Genomic DNA, 23966 nt, shown 5'->3' on the forward strand with positions numbered 1-23966 from the left:
TAATATGGGAAAGTGTAACTTTACGTGAGCATACGCATACACTTGCTCCTGCCCACTCCCATAAAAACCAGAGTTATTAGTGAAGTATTTTATGAACCCCGGAAGACAACAGCTTCACCCAGAACACTATCTTGTTCTGAGAATTCTAATTTTTAATTCTTTGTTCACACAACTATATTACTAGACCCATGAAGTTAATGAGATTATCCACACGCTCTAAGCTAAGCAAGCATATACAGTGTCTTGTTGTATTAAAAGCTTAGTTGAAAAAGCAGCAAGAAAAACAGCAAAATTATCACCCCAATAAAGACATCAGATTTTCTGTGGATTAGAATTAAGGCAGAACTTTGTGCCTCATCTCACTGTCCCCTGGTGTTGACCAAGTGCTCTGCAATCTTCTTGATGCTTGAGCTGAATAATCAGGAGAAACCGCAGATGCACTAGGATGACAGTGGAGTGGGTTAGACACCAACGTAAGTGCTGAACATCATCATCATCAATCTTCTTTGCTCTCCTGGACAGCCACCTCGAGAAGGGCCTGGCTGACAAAAATATTTAGCTATCTAATTAAAATACATGGGTCTATATTCAAATTGCTCCCCAAAAGCAGAATCTTTGCCAGGGTAAAATAATGCAAAAAGGCATTCAACTTAATCTGACACAGACATATATACATAGTTTAAAAATTCTTCATTTAATATTCATTACAGAATTGAAATCAATAGCAAAATCAGAGAGCTAACTGCCTGCTTAGGAACTGAATCCTAAATAATTTTGCAGAGCTGGGCTTTCATCTGCTCTCCATATGTAAGATGTCAGTACTATTTCATCTCACATGGCTCTGGAACAAATGAGAGAAAAAAAGCATCCAAGATGCTACTTCCATTTGTGAGGTTCTTATGTATGAGCCCCATTCACAGAAATGAGGACTTACATATCAAATAGAAAATACAGATATTATCAATTCCATGCAAATTGCCTACTGAACTTAACACAAGCAATCCATCCAAAACACAAACCTTAATGTAGTATCCAGACCACTAATAAGGATACTGAGAACACTGTGAAGATCAACTTGCAATTTAAAAATGCCTAAGTTTGAATGTGGCATTACATTTCATATTGCAATATTATATCAAAGTTTAGCCATTGTCTTACCTCAGTTTACAAAGGATACAGCTAAACAATAACTACTTACTTCAAAAGATGTCCAGTCATTTTAAGGGCAGGCAGATTCTAGCATTTTTTAACTAGCATGCTTGAGCATTTAGCCTTATCTCCAGACGGTATGAAGTGTACCTGGGCTTTCTTTAGTGAAAGAACAGAAATCCCATGTTGCAGAACCACAAGTTTGGTTACTTGCAGCATTCAAATGGTATATGCCTTCACTATTAGAGCTAAAACAGTTACTAACAGAACTAATACACACCAGGTACTACAGGGAATAAGAGACATTTCACCAGTAGGTCTCAAAGCTATTTACTGACAGCAGAAAATACAGTGCCTCAAGGCAAAATGTGATTTTTTAATTTTTTTTTTTTTTTAGGGAAGAAAAAAAAAGGCACGCAAGACTTAAATGTTAATACAAATCCCTCTGTTCTGATCTCCTACTCACCCTTCAAGCCATCTGTTCCCCTACATCTGACCTGACCTCTCCTGTTAACTAACCACCTAACATTCCATTACCTTTATCTTTTGGTCCTCACAGTTCTGCTTCCTTCTCTTTTTACTCATTTTCTTCTGGATGTTTTTTTTTTCCCTTCTCCTGCTCATCACTTGGGTGCAACTCAGAAAATAAAGGAGTCTCCCTACTTTCTGCCCCTTTCCCACAGCCCTACAGCCATGAGGAGCAAATGCAAGAAGTCCTGCTTAGTCTCTGTAGCCTGGGATAGATCACACTCAATACAAAAGGGATTTTAAGAAGATGTATTTAATAAAAATTCCAGCAGTCTCTACTGAGAACATGAAGCAAAGATTTTCAAATGCCTGTAACTTAGCCAGTTTGGGTGTTTTTCTCATAGTATAATAAAAGCTACATTCTACCAAGAGCTCTTTTCCTGTTGGTATCCAAGGCTTCCCTCCAAAGCAGAGGAGGATGAGGATTTCTCAATGAAATACATTAACAGCGAAAACAAACAAAAAAGTCCTTTCTACCAACCCTACTAAAAAAACGATGTCCCCCTTTTTTTGTTCTGAGAAACAGACTAAGCATTTTATCTGAAGATCTACAAACAACTCAGCCACTGTTCGGCACCAGTATAAAGATTTTCAATTGCATACTACATTAAATTTCAATTAATAAAAAGTCCCTACAATGGAAAATGTTATGCAGCCTTAATAACAGAGTAATCTGCCAGCTACAGCTCTAATAAGCCTTCATTTCAACCAAAATGGACAAGAATGGAAAAGGTTCACATTCTTATCCTATTAAAATGCACACAAGTTTTGCTTTTCACAGGAGTCACATTTCATTCATTAAACTCTTTAGAGAAGGGATAGACTTACTGAACGCCTACACGCTTTGAAAAATGAAACACGATCTCTGAAGTGACAACATTTAACATTGCTCCATTGTCAAATGAGTCATCTTTTTCAGCAAGAAAGCTCACAGTGAGATAAACCATTGAGATGATCACCTTTTAAAAACAAAGAGTACTTTGAATTCTATCCTAAGAAATGAAATAAAATAATTACTGTTATCTTGATTTCAGAGCTTTGCATGCAACAAAACCTCACCTGAAAGTGTAAATGTCCATTACACTATTTGAGTTCAAAGTTCACTTTTCATAATGGAAAAGTCTGCCAGGTGTCTAAAATAAGTATTTTTTTGAAAAAGTTTTTTCCATGCTTCTATTTGAAACTGTCAGTCGATGCAAAGTATGATTTTTACATGATTTGGGTGAACAAATGTCTATGTTTCACCTACAGCACTTGCCAAAACATTTAATGTATATAAGCAACTCCATGTGTCAGCGAACCAGAAGAAATTGCTATAAGGTAAGGTGAGTGCCAAGACAAACTCAGCAACAGTTTCTTTTTTAAAATCTCGAAATATTTATTTTCCTACAGCAGCCACATGTGTGCATGGAAATAATTAACAGGTAAAAGACACAAAGAAATCTTCACATGACAATTTATCAAAACTTCCTATTTAACTTTCACTCTTCACATGCAAGGCTTAGCCAACCTATTCCGTAGTTATATAGCAAGGAACCTTTGCTTTGCATTTAACACTCCACTTCTGTTCTCAGATCTTAAGAAATCCAATAGATCATGCAGCTGTTTTAATATTTACACTTTATGCTTCTAAATATTACCATTTTATGGATCTTTATGATTTTGTTAAGGAAGAAATCCAAATTAGATAATAGTCATGCATATTACTTATGTAAATATATCACTTTGTTCTATAAAACTATCCAGCAAACCACTCAGATGACGTTAGCCAGGTTGAGATGGCTGAAGAGTAGAACTGCCAAAAATACACACTTCAAAGATCTGTGGTCCACAGAAGTCATTGTAATATGGTGCTCCATTTTCCACTGGCTTCAGCAAAAGGTCATAAAATGTGCACCTAGGTGACCTATTCTTGTGGCTTCACTGTAGATGTGTTCCATCTTGTTTTAACATAACTCTGAAGACTTAGTATTTCTGAAACTCTTTGGGTCATACACTGATAAAATCCATCAAGATTTACTGCAGACAGCTATGCACCTTATGCTAAAACTTCTACTCGAAAACACTATAGATATTCAAAGGACAACTGCAGATCACCTGCATTTGTCTCGCAGAACATAGTTCAAGTAGTACTGCTCTAGGGAGAGCGAAAAATAAGAGTGAAGAATTTAAACAGTTCTTTTTACCCTCACGCAAAAAATATGAGTTCTATCACTGCTAAAAGACACAGACTTTAACCTATCACTGTCCTTCGAGTGCTTAACTTGGTATTAATGTTTTCAGATGTGTTGCCTTGAAAATAATTTTCTGGTTTGGTGGTTTTAGGTGTTTTTTGGTTGTTGGGTTGTGGGTTTTTTTTAAAATGGTTTACTTAGTTGAAGTGATGGTACTTTATCTATATCCAGCTCTGACATACCCCAGTTACCCCCAGTTATCTGTGTTTCTGTGGGTTTTCCCCTCCTGAATAGCAGACCACATCCAATAAGCTGACTGAAGAAAGGAAGAGTTTCAAAACGCACCAAGGAACTTTTACATGAGACTGCCAAAACATCTGCAATAGCCCAAGTATTACTTTTACATAGAAGTTTACCCAATAAAGAGAACCAGTTCCCCAAAACCAAGTTACATAGACAAACACATACCCTCAAACAGACAATGATGACTACTAATAAACTGACTCTGCATCATGTGATATAAATATTTGGAACTCCATAGTTTCTTCATGTTTCTAGTTTTATCCTTGTGGAAAAAAATGCATGAAAATACATTGCTACAAGTTTCCCTAGACTTTCATTTCGGTATCTAATAGCTCAAGGTGGCTTACACAACAAGAATTCAAAAAATGCTTAAAAGTAAAGTACAGTCTGCCTCAGATTTTGTTTTATACAATTGGCAAGCTTTATAGTATTTTGATTCAAAAGCTAGTAAAATGTCCCAGACAATACATCAAAATAACTGCTATTCAAGCACTATCTGAATGCATTTATACACAACCTTTAAGTAAGTCTAAGTATTAGGAAGACAGAAGACACATGGCAGACTATATTGGTCCTGTAAATACTGAATATTCAGGGCAAATGGAAAAGCTGAAAGGCCCAATCTAAACCCTACCAAGACTGCTGGAAAGGTTGCTAGTTATAATCCTATCTTCTAAATTCAGTGTTTAAGCAGGCATTATATATCATGCCCTCTCATCATGAAACAAAACTCATTTGTTCTAATGAAGGCAACATAGATTATTATACCAGGAAACTAAAGGAAACAAATACAGTAATAGACATGTTTTTCCACAGTGAAACCCACAAAATGTTATCACAGTTTCAAACAACAAGCCACTGCAGTTCAGAAAAATCTTTTAAACTTACCGTGTTAGTTGAATCTTCTTGTAAAATTCTATCATACAACTGGATAGCATCATCATACCTGTTCAAAGAAATCATTCTATTTATTTCTGAGACAGAACTCCTGACTTTTTGACTGTCCTTCCAATAGTTAATACCCCCCCTGCACTTTTCATACTGAATAAATTTAAGCAAACTATACTTATACAAAATTCTCTTGAGTGCTAGCTAAATATGAACAGCAGTATTTTATGTCACCAAGTTAAAAAAAATACATGGTAATTGCTTCATGGAATACTGTTTCAGGAGCAACTTATATATTTTACACCCAAATTTCTTACTCTCCTACCTGTTCTTTTTTTGTACCCAACAGGTCCAATCATCACCTCCCAACTCTACCTTTCACCTCTCCCAAGAAAGAGAAACCTCCAAATTTGAAAGGCCACCCAAAATAATGACTTTTCATTTCATGATTGTCATTTAAAAGTTCATGTAAGTTTCTTCTGTTATGATTTTATAAAGTATAAGCAGCCACATACAGTAAACTGGGAGGATTCACACAAGAGTCCACCCCTAGACTATACCATAAATCTTGAAAGAAAATGTATTCCGCCATCACTACATAGGTTTTATTAATTAATTCTGCTATCTGAAGTATGCTCAAAACAGGTTACTCCAGCTGCTATAAATGCTTTAAACCTTCTGGGAAATAGATCTGTGTGTTCAGCCAGCTGTGTACATGACCCAAACTGGACAAATGAAATAATTCAATTCAAACCACATTTGACTACACAGCTGTTATGCTATCACCACATAACTAGGGCATACTTTGTGTCTTCATGTATAGTTTGACAAGTAGTTTTTCAGAGGTATTGCTGATTTGGTTTTGATGCTACACATATCCTTCTCACCTTGAACACCCACTGACGTACTCTCACTGCTCCGTAAGCACTGCTGACTTTAGCACAGATCAGCTGTCCAGTCCAGTTACCGTAAGGTATGAGAACAAATGTCAAAGGAAGCACAAAATCAGAAACAAGTAGAAGGTGACTGCTATGGACTTGAGCAGATGTACTGTAAAATGCTGTATTCATGTTCCCTGTTAGTTGCTACTTTATCCAACGTATTTTATAAGACTGAACATGATGGCCATAATCCCAGCTTTACAGGGTGAAGTTCCAGAATACTGTTCGTTTGATTAGCAAGCGTCTACGGGAATGTCTCAGTCTACAGGGGTGTTCTTTACCCTTTTTTGTTCCTGCTGGGGAAAGCAGAATCTTATCCACTCGTAGAAGTCACTTAGAATTTAACAAGAAGCTCACTTCTTCAATTGAAAATGTGATCCCTCCAGCTTAAGTCTCCCTAGGCTAGGCTTCATTTGTAGTCAGTGGAGAGAGACAGGCTTCTCCAGGGCATGGCTTAGAGTACCTGCAGATGGTTTCCTGTTCAAGACAACCCAGAGCTGAAGCCTCTTTCTCCTCTGACTTCTGCAGAAAATCTATGAAGATGAAACATCAGCTTTCGTTATTGCCTCTGCTCCCCCAACATTCCAATCTCAAGGATCTAACCTGACAGAGACATTTTGTCAAGACTTTTTATGAGCACTTTCGGAAAACTGTGGCTCAATCTCAATTCATTGCTGAAACAACACATAATGTTTATGCAGCAGTCGTCTCCCACAAATATCTGTTCCCATGCAATAACATCTTCAATGCAGTCACATAAGCCTGCACAGAATTATGTTCTTTTGCACTTCTGAACAGGTTTCAGGAAGGGGGCAAAATCTGCTGCCATTCTCTCACTGTCTTCCCACACTACATCAAATAAAGACAGAAAGAGAGCTAAGTTTAATGGAAATTCTTCATAAATGTGTATTTGATATAAAGTGACTGTGAAATGTGGAACATGCAGTTGTCCCAAGACTGGCCCTGTGGTTGTGGAGTCTGGTTATCCACTCCTTTTGACCCAAGCAATGGACATTCATTGGTGGCTCATATCAAGTAACATTTTAAAAGTTAATTTTGCAAGGATGTGATGGATGAAGAACATCTGCTAAATAAATAAATTACACACACAAACAAAAAGCATTTAGGGGTTTACTTCTAAGTTCCAATTCCTTCGTATAAAGATGGCCCAAAAGCTCAAAAATCTCACCAACTCTCTGTGTAAAATGTGGCATGGAACAGATTTGCTAGCATTCAAAGGCACTGGAAGCTGGAAGTCCTTCTCAACACCCAAGACAAGTGCTTCAGGAAAAAATGTTGATATCAAAGATGTATACAAAGGAGAAAGGTGGACAACAAAGGTCAACTTCAAGCCCTGAGGTCATTCCTCTTAGAAAACTGTAAAGTTTTAAGCTGTTCATTATTTTAATAACTCCTGTTAAACTTAGTATGTTATAACCATTCCATGCGTCATTTCAAAAAGGTCAGTCTGACTTTTAGGTTCTGCCATTCTATTCCACATGTTTTTTTGAGTTGTTTCTATAACTAACCCTATAGATTTAATCCTTATTAAGTTCTACTTGATTTATCTACACTCAGAAAACAAGGGAAAAGACCTACATCCTGCAGTAATTAGAAGCATAGGAGAACAGTGAAGACAAAAAAACATTGGCACTGATTTTCAGATGCTACTCTAGCTCTGCGAGGTGAAAGGTATATCTCTCAGACTTCGTCAAAAAAGCGCCTAATGTTTTACTGTATAATGACTTATGTTGTTGAGTAAGATCTTTTTAATCTATGAAGTCTGATGAGAAGACTTCAAAAATGTAACACTGCATAGTACATGCAAAAATGCAATAAAAATGTCTAAACATTATATGATCATGTACATCATTGTCTTCAATAAAGAAACTGCTCAGCATTGCTTTGCCATGTTTATATAGTGCCTGAATTCCTTTTTAAGAAATCAGAAGCACCTTTCTGGACAGAAAGTACATTTTTTTTTAAATTCAGGTTTTACCTTTCCATAGCTTCAAATCTCATTCCAGTTAATCGTTTAACTCTGTGGCTCCCAGGAAACTGCCGCCTTAGTTCCTGAAGACAAAACTATAAAAATAAAACCAAAAATACTATTGTGAATATAATTATCTACACGGAAGCTGGAAGGAAAAAAAAAAAAAAAAAAGTCCTTAGCTGATGAATTCAACAACATGAAATGGAACTTCTAAATAAAAGCAAATACCAATTTTTGAAATAAGCAATAAAATGTATTGATAAAGAAGACCTCAGAAACTGAAACTTTGTTAGAAAACTAATTCTAACAAATATCTTCCATACAGGTCATTAGATCATCAGGCCTTCTTGGAAATAGTTATTTGTCTAGAAAACTAAACCTACTAAAACAGTTCTGATACTATTAAAACTTGAAGTTGCCTCATAACAACACAAGACAGTAAAAAAACAAAATAAAGACGGTAAGAGCTTATGTGAAGCTTCTTTAATAAATGGATATCTTACAATGGAACAAACTATGCTAATACTATGCTCTGTGTTTATTTTTAAAATAAAAATTGAAATCCAAAGAAAATGTTTGTCACTGGCTTGGGTTGAGCCTGCTGGCAGAAGAGGCATAGCTTCTAACTCCTGAAATCAATGAGACACCTGGGCTGGATAAAAGAAATTCATCACAGGCAGATTTCTCCGGATTAGCGAAAAAAGATGTTTGGTAGAGGAATTGAGTCACAACTTCCCCAGAGCAAACTAACTCTAACCATATCATGAATGTGGCTAGATAGCATTGCAAAGTTTGTAGCTGACTCATTACAGTGGGAGGCAGGACAGTCCCCAGGCTCTCAAAAAAGACCACTAGTTTGAATCACACTAAAAGCTTCACACAGAACCCTCCTTTTCCAGGCATTTCTTTATGCAACTCAGCTTATAAACTTGTTCTTCAGACCTAAAGTTGTAGCAGAGGCCTATCTACATAATCTGTTCCATCTCATCACATCCACTGGTCAAAGGAAAAATCCAGAAGCAAATCAGTAAAAATTAATAGATTCCCTCTCTGTTTCTATAGATAAACAGGTTGCTAGAGCACAGAAGAGAGAAATATTCACATCTCTCCATATGCAAAAAAATAGAGAAGGAAGAGAAAGGAAACAGTAATCAAAGCAGTTATGTTTAGCCTCAAGTAAGCACAGGAGATTTTCATCATGATCATCCTAGTTTCCAACAAACCAAGATCTCAAAAATGCAATTTCACATAGCAAGACTCAGGTTTAGTACAGAAACAGTTTACTTGCACTTAGAGTGATGTCTAGGTGAACTCCTGCTGCTCTGGACAACAACTTGTCATAAACATGTACTTAGCAGCATGTTACATGACGTCTGAACTAATCTGTGAATGTTCTTAAGAGACAGGAAAATTTACATAAAACTACAGAAAAGTAGTTTCACTCCAGCTTTTACAATACAAACTTCTAGATTTTAAAAAGAACTTTTGCAGACAATAAATCCACCCATTGGCCCAGTGATCTGCAAATCCTGAAGGACAGTGATTTTCAGTATAAAAACATGCACTGCTTTTCTCCAATAAAATTTTTAAATGTCAAAAATTGTAACATTTGCAGTAATACTAAGCTCCACAATCTGCAGATGGACTTTTACATCTAGAAAAACCCCACTGACAATACAAAAAAAGCTGATGAAGTAGCACTCAAGTGCAGCAGTACTACAAGACCAGAATCGTTCACGTTAGATCTGACTACATGATCATTATTCAACCGAATACAGCAGCCACAAGGCCAAAATAAACTCCTGTAGATTAAGACATCAGATACAATAAAGTGACATGAAAAGTTGTGAGACGGTCTCAAACAACTCACTGCAACACTTTCGAAAACAAAAGTGCATGAATAAGCTACACTACCTGTATCTTCAAAATGTTCTGGACTCAGCAGCACTGAATGTCCTCCTTTTAAAATTAACCTGTAATCCCCATAATCATTTATGTTATTGAGGACTGGTTCTGCACTATGTCAATAATCTACTTTCGAGATTCTCTCAGAAACTCCGCAATTCCAATGGCAAATCTCATTTGCATGTGAAACTTTAATTTGCAGTTAATTTGTTTTCTGATTTTTTTAATCATGTCAGTTTTTAATTTTAAAGGTCTGACAAAGGCAAAGAAATATAAACCTGGACTTCAGCATGTAAAATACTGGTAGTGCAAGTACCTGCCAACAGTAGGTGATTTCACCAAAACATGCACATGAAAGAATTGGCTGATTGCAGAAGCGGCATGCATTACACATAGTCATTTTGTGCAGGACAGAGAGGACAACAGTAATAAAAAGAGGAAAGAAAAAGAAAAAGTCAGATAAATTACTCTGAAAACCATCTCAGCCTCCTCATTTGGAGCAGATGAGACCTATCCCCCTAAGCAAAATGCATCACAGCTGTCAAAAGCTCACTGCTAAAAAACAAAAGTTCCAAAGCTGTTTTGTCTACTTTGGGGCTACAGCTGTAGCAAAAAGCCGCATATGATGTTGACTTGTTTGAATTAACTTCTTTATTATAAATCAGTCAGGTTTAAAAAAATTAAAAAAACAACTAAGTTTCCCCCTAAGCTTTTAACCTCCTTTCTGAGCTGCATATAAAATGTTGCACTCCCTCATCTCAAGCAATATTCCTTAGAGGGCACAGAAACTGCAATTTAAAATCCCTGCCAGGGTTAGTAAAAATAAATAGTGTTTCACAACTGATCTTTCAACACTGGCTCCCTCAACAATTTTGTGAAAGTCTTCCTAAAAAGACCCTGAAAATAAAGACCAAAACTGTTTTAGATATAAATCAGAACACAGAAATATATTTATTTAAACAGTAAGTCTATTTGGTTTTGTTTAAACAAACAGCTATACTACAACAGTATTTTCTTCTGAGGAACAAAAGAAAGGGAAGTTCAGTGAGTTCATGACAAGTTCAGCGTGTTATGCTGTATTTTCCAGTGTACTCCATTTTACCATATACATATGGGATGCAAGAGAAACTTGTCTAGTTCTGCCTACTTTCAAATTGCCCTTCTCCCAACTACATCCTCTAGTCTGACCCCTTGTATATCACAGACCATTAAGTTTCACCCAAATGACATCACATGAAGCTCAAAGATTTTATGGAGTATTTTGCCATCTGACAGAGAACAAGGCACTGGAAGAAAGAGTAATCCCCATGACACACCTGGACTCCTAAAAATACCTCTCTTTTTACATAGGATAAGCTCAAGCTTGCTGGCTTTCAGGGCACTAGACAAGCTCATGTTTTTTTCCCAGCATTTTGTGAAGAAGGGATGAAAAGATTATTAAAATTTGCCTGCAAAACACACTTTGCCTTTTTCAGTTGCTGCCTTTAAAGGATTAGCTAAGCTTCGTTGGTTTTTTTGTTTGTTTTGGTGTTTTTTCATTTTTAATCTAGTGAACAGGTGTTACAGTTCTAAATAAACTCTTTATCTAAATCGTTATTTGTATAATTCAAATACATTTGCATTCAAATTGACTAAACCCAAATATCCATTAGCAGTATTTTTATCAAGAATCACTGAATAATTTGGATTGCAAGGGACCTTTGGAGGCCACCTGCTCCAAATCCCCACTCAAAACAGAGCCAGCTTCCAAGTGAGTGCAGGACCATATCCCAATCCATTTCTGAGCATCTCCAAAGGAGATTCCACAACTTCTCTGTGCCACTTGTCCCAAAGTGTTCATTAACCCCCTTGTTAAAAACTTTTTCCTGATATCTAATTGGAATTTCCTTTGTTGCAGCTTACGTCTCTTGCACTTGTCTTTTGCTGCACATCTACAAAAATCTGACTCTGTCTTCTTTATACCTTCCCATTAGTACATATTCAAAGATAGCAATAAAATATCTTCTTAGCTTTCTCAAGACTTAGCAAACCCAGATCTCTCAGCCTTTCCATATACATTATGCAGTCCAGCTCTTTATTCATCTTGAAGACTTGCTCCAATATGTCAATGACTTTCTTTGACGATAGCCAACATGACATATAATATGAAATGCACGACAGGACGTTTTACCTCAAAACATTCAAAAAACCAATAAAATTGAGAAGTTTTCAATAAACAAACACTCTCTGTACAATATGGCAACTTCAGTATTATTCTTGACATTTAGCCCACACCAGAGTAGCTGTAAATATTTTCATGGCTATTGGAAGAGACATGATCTGTCTAAACAAAAGTTACAGATTAGAGAAGGTGGGTGGAGGCGGTTTCTTCCTAGCAGTGTGTTTCTCGACAGATATTCTACAAGTCCAAGCTATGGAGTTCAGAATATCCTATAGCTGTCCAAAGAACTATCTAGAAGAGATACCCAGGAAGAAAACTTAAGGTTTCAGGGAAAAGTCAACTTGAAAACTTACCAATGCCAAATCATCTCGACTGCAGTCCAGGGCAGCAATCATCACCTGTTCATATATTATCCAAACTGGACACAAAAGAGACATGAAATGCAGATAATTTATTTTTTTAAGATAATGGGAAACACCTACAATGTAAATAAGATTAATGAATTTTGTCTGTGTATTTTTCCCCTTCTACTCCTGTGGATCACTACTGAAACAGGGACATTTTAAGAAACTGCTGGAATTAATTAAAAACGCATTTAAGCAATTTTATTGCTTTTAGTAATAAAGTACCTTTTGACATCTTGAGAGGCAAAAAAAGCTTTAATTCTCTGCTTTTCCTAACATTATAGCTGCAGTCTTCTAAGCAGATCCCCATTAGGACTTGCTCTCTGATCAGACCTGAAGAACAGACACTTGGGCTAGAAAGAAAATAAATTTCCCTTAACTGTTTCACTGCTGAAAGTCCTACAAATGTTGTCTTCTTCCTGGCGTTGAACAATTTCTCTAAATCAATGACAGATCACGTTATTTCTGTTCTAGGCCTACCAGGTTCTTGAATGTAAAGAACTTAACACTGTAGCTACACCAGCTTCAGAAAAGAGAGGTTATGGTAGAGGGAAACATGTAATGTGAGTTTAGAAGTACTAAGTGTTTTGAAGTCATGTAAATACAATCAGGTGCACTCAATAATTCATAGAACTGAAACAGAAGCAAATGTCTTGAAAATAAAAATATAAAATAAAAATAAAATATAAAATAACAATAACAAAGGCCCTCTCATTTTTAAAAATAGTTTCTATGCTATGAATTTCCACTATTTTTTAAAGAAAATACTATTTTTTGCTAAGTATACAAAAGAAGAGAAACAGGCATTAATCTGCCTGTAACCCCTCTTCCCCACTGGAACTATAAGACATATATTCTGTTTTTATTATATAACATATACATTTTTTTCCACAAACGTAAAAATACATACATAGGTGCAGACAAAATACAGATAACATATATCCATGACATAAATTATATTTTTTTTTTTAAATTCTAAGAATAAGATACTTTTCTAGTTTATGAAATGGCTCTCCCTGTTCAATTAAACTTCTACATTGATGCTCTAACCCTAGCACAGGTTCGTGTCAGATACTAGGCAAGAGAACACTTGTAAGAGAACACTTGTAAGAGAATCAAGTAACCAGTCCACAGGGATCTGTTTTTCTAATCTGTACTAGGGCGTTCTTGTTCAAGCTTAAAAAAAACCAACATAAAAAGCCAAAGGTCTTACTCCTCTACTTTAAGACCAACTCTATAGCTTTGGACTACTGATTGTCCATAAGAAAATCCCTTTTCATTAAAATTACAATGTGGATAATAGTATCCCCGCCCCTTAGACTGAATATACAGTAAGTTATTTTAAAAACTCTAATAATAATAAATTTTTTGTTCCCCAATTACATTGGATGTCTTCTGCCTGAGGAGGCAAGATACCCAAATAATTCACCCCATTGCATTCATTATTGTCCCTTCTATATGCATTGTGAAGTTAGCCACTGTGATATCCAGATGTCTTCTGAAAACACATGAAGCAACAAGACTAACATTCATCATATACAACTCATTCACCTTCCATGGCTACTCAAGAAAGAATTCTACGTCTACTGTAGATGTTTGTGGGGTTTTTTGGTTGTTGGTTTTTTGTTTGTTTGTTTTTAAAACGGTATATAGTTGCTTCTGATACTACTTTAAAAAAAATAAACAGAATGCAAATACGTAAATTAATTTCAGCTACGTTTATGAATTGGCTAAGACCATCAGGAACATTGCAGGTAATTTATCTAATGAATCCTGAATGTCAAGTCTATAAAAGAATAAAATGCATACATCTTGAAAAGAAGGACAAACTCAACACTGAAAACAAAGGAATGTCTCAGCCTGTATTACTGAGAACAGTGTTTCAGAAAGGCATTGGTAAGATCCAAGAGGAATATCAAGCTTTTCAACAATTTCTTACTAAAATACAATTCTCATAAATTAATAGCAACACGGTAAGAAGAAGATAAAATCAAGGTTAGTTCTCAAAGTTCTTCTAAAGCAGAGGGAACCTACCACAATGCTCTTGCAGGTGGGTATATTAAGCCTACCCATGTAGTCTAAAAACAAGCACGTTCCTCAGAGTTACAGTATAAGACCCCCTCACAGTGCAGTATCTTCTGCAGGCACTGAATCTCCAAACGCACTTCACGACTCACTGCCATGCATAGAGGTATCTTCAATACATGATACTTTGGGTAGATTATCCATGTATTTATATCCAAAAGAGTACAACATTTGCAGTGGCAAAGTTCCTTACAACAGAAGGAACTCCAGAACAGAATTACAGCTTGGAAAGTGCAAGACAGAACCAGAGCAAAGCATTTATATAAAACGAATCCTATCTGCAGAACCCCAAACCCAATACTGAAAGATTCCTCACCTGACAAGAAAGGGAGGCAAAGTGTCCTTCTGAAATGACTATGTGGATTTTAATTCCTGGAACACTGTACGAAGTTAGGTATATAAAATTAAAGTTAACTAACTACAGCTGAACAAAGTTAATCATATGGCATACTGTAACTTTTATTAGTAAATACAATGCACTGCTGTGGCTGCTAAAATCCACCATGACTATATAACAGAAGTTAATAAAATGAAAGAACTACAAGAGAAATGTATTAAAGAATGTCTGTATTAAATTACCTGAATTATAAAAAAGGGAAAAAGAAGAAAGAATGAGCATTAAAATAAAAACCTGTGTGAGATTAATATGCAAACCTATACAATCTTGATAGCACTTTGTTATACTTTGTTTTACTTTATGCTTATAGTAGAGAGTGTTATTGTATTGTGGCATGTTTCTAAACAATTCTCTTTCAGCAAAAAATGTTATATCCAAGCTTTTGTCTACTGAAATTAGTGTAAGGTAGTTAAAATCCCCTGAAAATAACAATTTCATGAATAGTGGAAACTTAGACTTACCTTCAACTATAATATCACAAATGTAATGTTGTAATAAAAGCAGCCTTAATATTAATTTCTGCAGTATGTATGACTTGATTGAGGAATAGCTTTCTGTTATAAAAAGATACTTCTCAATTTTTGCCACAGTGTTGAAGAACAGAAAATCAGTCAAATGACAGCTAAATAACAGTTTCACACTAAGTTTTCACATAATGGTCTAACTACTAATACAGCGAACTAAAAGTTCTAGCAGGTAATTTTTCCATCTGTTTTCACTGCAGCCTATATTTGGGAAAGAAATAAAATCTAGGAATTCTGGAAGCCTATTAGACTAAGAAAGTAATATATATTTCAGCAACATCAGCAGATACAGAAAGGGAACACAGACATAGAAAATAGAATCTGAATGGAAGTTTTAAAAATAATGATTGTTTACTTACTGTCATCTCCAAGTTTAGATGCATATTCATTAATTAACTCTTCTCCAACATCCACGATCTGTTCACTGTTTCGGTAGTTTTCTTCCCTCCATTTCCTCATTTTATCACGCATATCTGGGGGCAAAGGGGAGAAAAAAATAAGAAAATATTGAGATTTCCAGATAGTAATGGAATTTGAATTTTATTTCTTAAAAATATGCACATGAAGAATGGGTGTAGAGAGCAATAGATCTAAAAAAGTAACTTCTACTAATATTAGAAACTACTAGAGAACAGATAGGTGTACCAGACCTCTGAAACCATATCACACAAACCATGTTCATGCTTTAATATAATCGATTCAATTTCTAAGTTTGCACTCTCTCAGGTTAGTAACATATGCAGTAAAAACCCCTTATACCTAGTTATCCAATAAATGATAAATTTAATGGACATTACCCATGGTTAGGAAAAATAGGCTATGAGAGATTTCTCCCAAGTAGTTTCACATTCATATTTACAAACAGTACTATAATTGCATTTCTGCTCCAGGTGAATAAATTTTCACTCTTAGTATTACAAAAACTATGAGAACTCAACCACTGCTCACGTTTATCATTGTAAGCAAAATGCTGTGAACTTCCACTCTCAAAAGAATCTACACACTCCTACAGAAAGGAGCCGCAAGAAAAGCAGACATGGAAGTGAAGGCTTTCTACACCACAGAAGTACCCAAAGGTATAAAAATTATCACTAACTAGGTAAGATAGAAAAGACAGTTTCTTTTAGCACTAGGATTTTTCTTTCAAGAGTACATTTACTATGGATCAGATCTCCAAGACAGCAGGCATACTCAAAGTCAGCTAGAGAGCACTACCTAGCCTAGGTTTTAGTTATCCTCTGGATCAGGAAATTGCTAAGAATGGGATTTTATATACCCACATACATTTATATACGTGTAGACGTTCCACGTACAAAAACAAATTTTGAGGAAACTTAAGGAAAATAGTTTTCATTAATAGATAGTAGCTTTACTAATATGAAGGTACCATGACAACTGTTGCCAATATTTTTTTTAAACTTTACAACTGCTGGAAAAACAAACACAATAGATCTAAACATTGTCAGGTTTTCTTCAAAATGCATAGTTAACATAACTGACAGATAAAAATTAAGCACTGAGCTTTCTTCCATCTACCTGAAGTGATCTCAGATTGCTCATAAGACTGTTATTGTGCTACATTTTGTATTTTGAAATTCAACCAAAACCACCACAGGGTTACATTTCATATGCATGGGTAAAGTTAAACGGTTCTAGACACATGATGGTCCCTGGATATTCAAAGTTAGACAGCAAGAATGTGAGAGAACACAAACATTCACAAAAGCTGACAAGCTAAACGCATAAAAATAAATAAGCTGTCTGATTTCTACCCACTCATTTACTTGGAAATTATCAATGCCTCCATTCCAGTGTGATTCCAAATGGAATAGTGTCTGAATTATGTATTAACAGAACGCACATCTACCATTCATCACCCAAGCACAGCATTTACAGCGATGGAAAAAAACTGTCAATGCAGAACGGTATAACAGTATATCAGCTGATGACCAAAAAACAAAGTAAAAAAAAAGTTCTCATTGATGTGAATCTATCAGGAGGCTCATCACTTTTAGAAATAATGAATTTTAAGTAAAAGGTAGAAGAAAGAAAATGCTAAAAAACTGCAGTAAAATTTACACAAGACTTTTCACAATGTTGTCAAACTTAATGAATTGTTTACTAAGAAAGCTATCAAAAGTCAGCCAATAATAATTTCAGTCTTGGAGGCAAATCTACATACAGCACATAATACAAGGTTGGGCAACAGCAATTGGAGATTTTAGAAAAAAAAAAATTGTTAGACATGTCTAGTTTCAGCTACAATTACTCCTGTCACGTATATAGGCTGGTCCTGAGCAATTGATATATTTGTTTTAGTCCTAAATTCTCTTAAATTAGCAAGCTTTGCACATATAAATCAAAACATTACAAGTTCAAAGGAGCAGATGCACTTGCCACAATGTTTGCTGTTCCCAAAAAACATGCAAGCAGCCTACAGCAAGCCAAAAGAAATAACCGGTGTTTTATTTTTGTGTCTATTAAGGCGTCAGTTAATTTGGCTTGAGCAACCAGATATGAAGTGATCCTCTTATAATTACTTATACTTTGATTGTTTAGTTGGATCATAGTTTTCAAGTCCTCGATATCTAAAAGCACCTGCTGAAATAAAGGAAGCCACCCCTATTAATAGAGACATACATTGCATACTCCAAAATGTTACCTTGACATATAACAACTGCTGCCACCAGCAGTCACTCAGGGACCCCACAACCACACCAGCAGTCACTCAGGGACCCCATAACCATTATATTTCTAGAGCTGATTTGTATATCGTTCTTCTGTTACAGACACCAGATCTTCCACCACACCTCAGCTCCACCCACTCTCATCTTGCAAAATAGGAATCAAACCAAAAACCTCACAAATCCACCAGTTCAACAAGCTTACCTAACGCACAGGGTGTGCAATGGCCTGGCAAACTGCTCTCTGCGGGTTTCCAGACCCCTAGCCTTATCCGGATGCCTAACTAGTACTTTGCAAGTGCAAGCAGAGGCAAAGGCAGCTCAGCTGGGCACTGCGGATGCTGTCTCTAACCATAACAACTCAGCTTTCAAAGTGGCCTCAACTAATGCCCCAGCATCTCACCTTTGCCTGTTGTAACCCCGCAAATTCATATATAAAATCCAGAGTAAAGTGATCTGCCCCTTTGATTACAACTGAAAATTAGGAATACCTAAAAGCAAGGAAACACAGCATGGAACACAATGAAAACACCTCACCAACACTTAATTGCACACAGATTATGACAGAGATCAAACATTAGATGTCTTCCATTTCCTAGAGTCTTTCTATGCAACCTAAATACGAATTCAGTTTCTAAGTCACAGGAAGGAAGCAACTTTGTCATCTAAAATGGACTCAAATGACTAGAGACGTTAAAAGATAGAAGTGTTCAGGTTTTAAATTCGTTTGGGATTTTCTCTTTGTTATATATCATGTTCCCCAATACATACATTTGCAAGAAAATGGCCTCACATATACGGACTGTTAAATTTCATCCTATAAAGCATTTTATGGTATTTTCAAAATACACTTTAAAGCTCGAGACATAGCAGCAGACAAAGTAAAGAAAGAAAAATAAAGACAGCTCCAACAGTAGAAAATACAGTTATTTTCAGTTATCTTTCCTAACCATCTGTAAAACGCATTGATCTAACATAAAATTTAATCATGGTTAAACTCCTACCTTTGTCACAAAGAACCTGAGTGAAAAGTGAAGCAAGGTAGAAACTGTATTTCATTTGTCTCATGTTATTCTTTTTCCCTAACCTCCAATCAGTTTCATCTTTGAGCAATATGCAAGTAAAAACCGTCTTGTTTACAAAGGACTGAGTATATAAAGGACATTTTTCAGATAAATACCAACCATACACCTGGTTGTCTAAAATGCTCAATTTCTATGAAAACTCAAGATGAGCTACATTAAATTCCTAGAACTGCGTCCAAGTTCTTTGCTAGGTAATAGGTCACAATGCTGCTGGGATCATCCCACCCATGATAAAAGTCCCCAGCTGGTCCCCAAAAATTTCTCGTTCAACAAACCCATATGCAAAACCATGCACCTAGCACAATGTCACAGATGTCAATCAAAACTCTTGGAAATAGAATATGGAGGTTATTTCTAAGAGTAGAATGCTCACCTCAGTATGAATTAGCCAAGTCCAAAAGTAGTAAGCTTTAGCATCCTGTACCTGGCCTTTACAAAGTTTGACAAAGACACAACTTTGCAATACTGTCAGCCAAAACTATCTAGGGCTAAATGTACAGAAACATATCCACAGTGCATGTTACCTATCCTGTGAAAAATCTCATTTCTCTTCCCAATCACTGACACCTGAGAACAAGACGAGGAAAAACACCCCCTACGTCTCTGCTTTTTGTAACCATGTATGTTCAAGCAAAATAAAAACTAGAAAAGTTCTTTACACAAGCTGGTTTAGAGCAACTTCTGGAAAAGCCTAATGGCACCAGTAATGCTCCATACAACTTCCCTTCCCATACAGTGGCCTGCCTGCTCTCTATCCAAGCTGAGCTTCACAACCGCTATACCTTCTCACAAGAGATATAAAAGAACGGGCGACCAAGCTTTTTCTAAAGTGCTAAATTAGCCTAATGACATCACGCTGATGCAACCAAGTATCAGAACAAAACTACCTATAAACCGACCACCAGAGACGCTGGCAAGAAAGCCCGCTTCTTCATCCTTAATCACTCAGTTACAGCACTATTTTCTTCAATACCAGCTAAAGTATTTTCTGACATCAATGCAATTTGAGCTGAAGACTGAATATTTCAAATTCCATTTTGTTTTGCTTCAGAGTCCTACAGAAAAAGGTGCAGAAAAGACAGCACGGACACTATTTCTGATGGGCAAGTTACTGGCATCTGCTACAATACATCCCACACAACGTTCTTCCTCTTATCCCCATACTACAAAACCAAACTAACCAACAGTCTATGCTCGGGGAATTATTCTATTGCTCAATTATTTCTTCACAGATTAGCAGTAAATAAATAAAAAACCAAAGATCACACAGCTTCTCTCCGCATTATCTTCTCTATTGTATAATGTTCATAATGCATGGGACCACCTAGCTAAAGGTTACCCCTTTATGGCCAAATTACAGAGAAACATTAATTTATTCCTGATAGGAGACTGTAATGGGTTCGAGTGCTGTATGAACTCACATTTGAACACATACTGCTTATGAGAAAAGCCACCGAGGGTGTCAGGTAAACCTCAGAAAGTTTTGTTATATGAAAAATAAATAATCATTATGATCAAACAGATATGAAAGCTACAAAGATCTGGGGAGCAGGATTTCCAAAAGCCTGCATGTCGCTTCAGAGCTTCTGGGAGTTCCTCCACAAACGCTTATGATCACGTTTCAGGAAAGCATCAGGTAATTTTCGGGTGCTCCAAAAGGTGAACTATGACACAAGCTGCCGGCCCAACCAAGAGGCCTTTTTTTCTTGTAAGCGCTGTGTCAGCACTTTGGGGGGGGGGGGGTGTCGGGAAGCAGGGGTAGGAGGAACCCCCCGCCGCGTCCTCGGGGGAAACGGGGGTCCGTCCCCACAAAGCGGAGGCGGCGGCTGGAGGGGCCCCGCCCGCACCGGCGCTGGGGGAGAGCGCCCCAGCAGGAAAGCTCACCCCGCCGCGCACCGGGGACAGGCACGGGGCCCTCGCTGGGCGATGTACACCTTACGCAGCCGGCGGACCGGTGGGCACCGAGGGGCTGAGCACCGCTCGCCGACGCCGCTTCTCCGGCGACGCCGCCCCGCTTGCGCCGGCCGGCCGGCCGAGGAGCCCGGCAGCTGCCAGAGCCGCCGCCCCCCGGCCCCGCCCGGGAACCGGTACCGGTGCCGGCGCCGCCACCGCCCAGCAGCGGCTGCCGGGGCACAGGCGCTGGCCCGCCCCGGGCCCGCCGCGCAGCGGGGCTCCGGGGGCACCGCGCGGGTGCGGCCACCGCCGTCCCTACCCCGCGCCCAGGGGTCGGTCGGTCGTTCGGCCGGTCCGGGCCCGGGCTCGGGCCCGGCCGGGAGGCCGCCGGCTGGCCGCGACGTTACCTTCCCAAGTCACGTCGTACATCTCCGACACCTTCGCCATCTTGGCGGCCGCCCGCGTGACGCGCCGCCGTGACGGCCCCGGCCGTCATTGGCGGGCAGGGCGGGCGGCGCCCCGCGGCGGGGCCCGCCTGACGCGCCGCCCGCCTGCGCGATCCCGCCGGGGCCGCCGCGGGGCTCCCGCCGCCTCCCGGCCCGCCGGCGGGAGACGGCCTAAAGCCGCCGGAGAGGCCTGGCTTAGCTGCCGCATTAAAACGCGCAGAGCCTGAACCGGAGGTGGCACTACGGGCTGCAGGTTAATTTCTCCCGTGTTATCGTCCACGTAAACTCCCCGTGCCCAGTTCGCGTGGCGCAGAGCCCTAGGCCTTGAATGCGCGCCGCGTGAGGAGGCCCCCGCGTTGGTTTGCTTTCAGCTTGCAAACTGCCAGTGCGTTTCGTGCCCCCGGGCGCCTGGAGGCGGGGATGAACCAGCACGGATGAACCACCCGTTCCTCTGCTTTTGCTCCGGCCGCCCCAGGTGCAGCGAACCACCGGTGACAAATTTCTGGCTACGAGTTGGAGAAGCCCTGAGGGGGCCTACAGCCCGGAGCAGGGCCAGGGGCCCGCTGCCGGCCGTGCCCACCTCTGTCTGCTCTCCACCACTTACTTTCCGACACCGTGGCTTCTGCAGACCACCAGTCACGGAGATGAAGGGTTTCTCAGTAAAGAAGGCTCCCGATGTCAATACTGTGTAGTTGTTAAGAAATACATGTATCTCCGCTGAAGATGTTAGAAAAATGGCGATGGATCTTTAACTTCGTGTATGCTAACGGAAATGGTTTTCAGAAAATATCACTAGAAACTTACCTGCCTGACGTTCAACTCTGACAAGTCCTCTTCCGGGAAACACCTCAGGCTCCATACTCAAAATTAATCCCCTAGATCCATCAACAAATGGTACCCTAGTATCGAGAAAACTGTGTCTGCATTTATTGTGTTGCTTCCTCTGTATTAGAATAAACTACTAATTCTTAATACAATCTACAGCGTAATTACATGTAATGACTTAGCTAAAAGGCCTCAACTGGAATTCAAATAGTGGTCTAGAAAGACTGTGTATGCCTAATTTTTCTTCCCTTGAAAGCGGTTTTTGATCTTCTGAGTCACTGAATTGTTTAGACCTTGTATAGCACAACTGTACTTCCAGCTAATTTTACAATACCAGTGTCTGTATTATCTGAACACTTCCAAAAACATTTATTTATTTATTCTTGTAGTATTCCTATGAGTAGGGGACAGTAAGTCCCCTTTTAGTCCCTTACTTTTAGACAGTAAGTCCTATTACAGGAGCAATACTCCTGTTTTACAAGTAAGGGAATGAATGCAGAATGGTTGTGTGCCAGATCCATAAAGGATTTAGCACAGACCTGCTCTGCACATTACTGGGTAACACTGACACAGCTGAGGTAAAAGGCGAAATTAGCTTGCCGAGTTCAGTGCTGCTGGATTGCTGAGCTAGGTGTAATGCCTAATGTGGGACGCAGACGGAACTTTTAAGCATATAAATCCAAAATTTTGATCCTTTTAAAAGCCCTGTCAGCTGCCACCTAATGCTGAAGGAACTGAAATTTGAGAAATGTATGTTTGAAGTGTTTGGGAGGGGTTCGGACTTTTAAGTTCCCTGGACATCTACCTCTGTGCTTCTGCACCTGCCCACAACTTTCTGTCTCAGCAGGAGGCGGGAGATGGTACCTCACAGGTGCTCAGTCTAGTTCCATTCACAGTGATAACTCTGATCTCTCTCCTAGCTAGATTTAGACAGCTCCCTGGTTATGCTGGATTGCTTCCTAAGACATGCAGCCCTCCACCTGCACTGTAAGAGGAGACTGGATCCTGAAGTTACGCACTGTTGAGTGTTGCCTGCTGCCTTTTTTGGATGCAGTCTTGAACGACTTGCCTAAAACCACATACGCCGTGTTCTGCCGAGCTCAAAACTGACCCTTCTACTTCTTTCCTGTGCTCTTACTGTGGAGGAGGAAGCCATCCACACACACCAAGAGACAGGAATTATTGTTACAATATCCCATTATGCCAGATACTGTTATAGTTGGAAACAGAAATGTTTTTGTTATTAAGCTTTTTCTTCTTGGAAACAAAACAGTGGTTTTGAAAGCTGTTTTCTAATGCCAAGGAGCTCCATCACTTAATTCAAATGTTAAAGTGTTTTGCTAATAAAGCTTAAAATGCTCTAAAAAGGGAATAGTCGTGAAATTTCTTTTCTGGATCTGTCATGTTCTGCTCTTGTGCCACTTCTGCAGGAACCAACTGGAAAGGTAGTGATCCAAATCTCACATAATAATGGTAAATGCAAGGTGTTTTGAGGGGACTATTTAAAAGTGCAGAAAACTCACCACAAGCTTTTTGTAGGTAGCACAGCTAGTTCTACATACTACCAAATGAAAATGAAAA

The 23966-nt window shown here is 38.5% G+C and overlaps 1 protein-coding gene and 1 long non-coding RNA gene across 3 annotated transcripts in view; one reads left to right on the forward strand and one right to left on the reverse strand.

Moving 5' to 3' along the window:
* EMC2 (ER membrane protein complex subunit 2) overlaps positions 1 to 21648 on the reverse strand; it is a 45529-nt gene extending 23881 nt beyond the window's left edge. For both annotated transcript variants that reach the window (XM_030011214.1, XM_030011213.2), the window contains exons 1-5: positions 21522 to 21648; positions 15812 to 15925; positions 12396 to 12460; positions 7983 to 8068; positions 5043 to 5100 (exon numbers count right to left, since the gene is read on the reverse strand). In XM_030011214.1, coding sequence (XP_029867074.1) covers positions 5043 to 5100; positions 7983 to 8068; positions 12396 to 12460; positions 15812 to 15925; positions 21522 to 21561 — 363 coding nt within the window. In that variant the 5' untranslated portion in view covers positions 21562 to 21648. The remainder of the gene's footprint in view (positions 1 to 5042; positions 5101 to 7982; positions 8069 to 12395; positions 12461 to 15811; positions 15926 to 21521) is intronic.
* Positions 21649 to 21777: 129 nt separating this feature from the next.
* Positions 21778 to 23757, forward strand: LOC115340150. The gene is made up of 2 exons (XR_003922942.1): positions 21778 to 22454; positions 23310 to 23757. It is a non-coding gene; the product is annotated as an uncharacterized LOC115340150 (long non-coding RNA).
* The last annotated feature ends 209 nt before the right edge of the window (positions 23758 to 23966 follow it).

This window comes from Aquila chrysaetos, chromosome 4 (assembly GCF_900496995.4).
Source record: "Aquila chrysaetos chrysaetos chromosome 4, bAquChr1.4, whole genome shotgun sequence".
NCBI classification, from domain to species: domain Eukaryota; kingdom Metazoa; phylum Chordata; class Aves; order Accipitriformes; family Accipitridae; genus Aquila; species Aquila chrysaetos.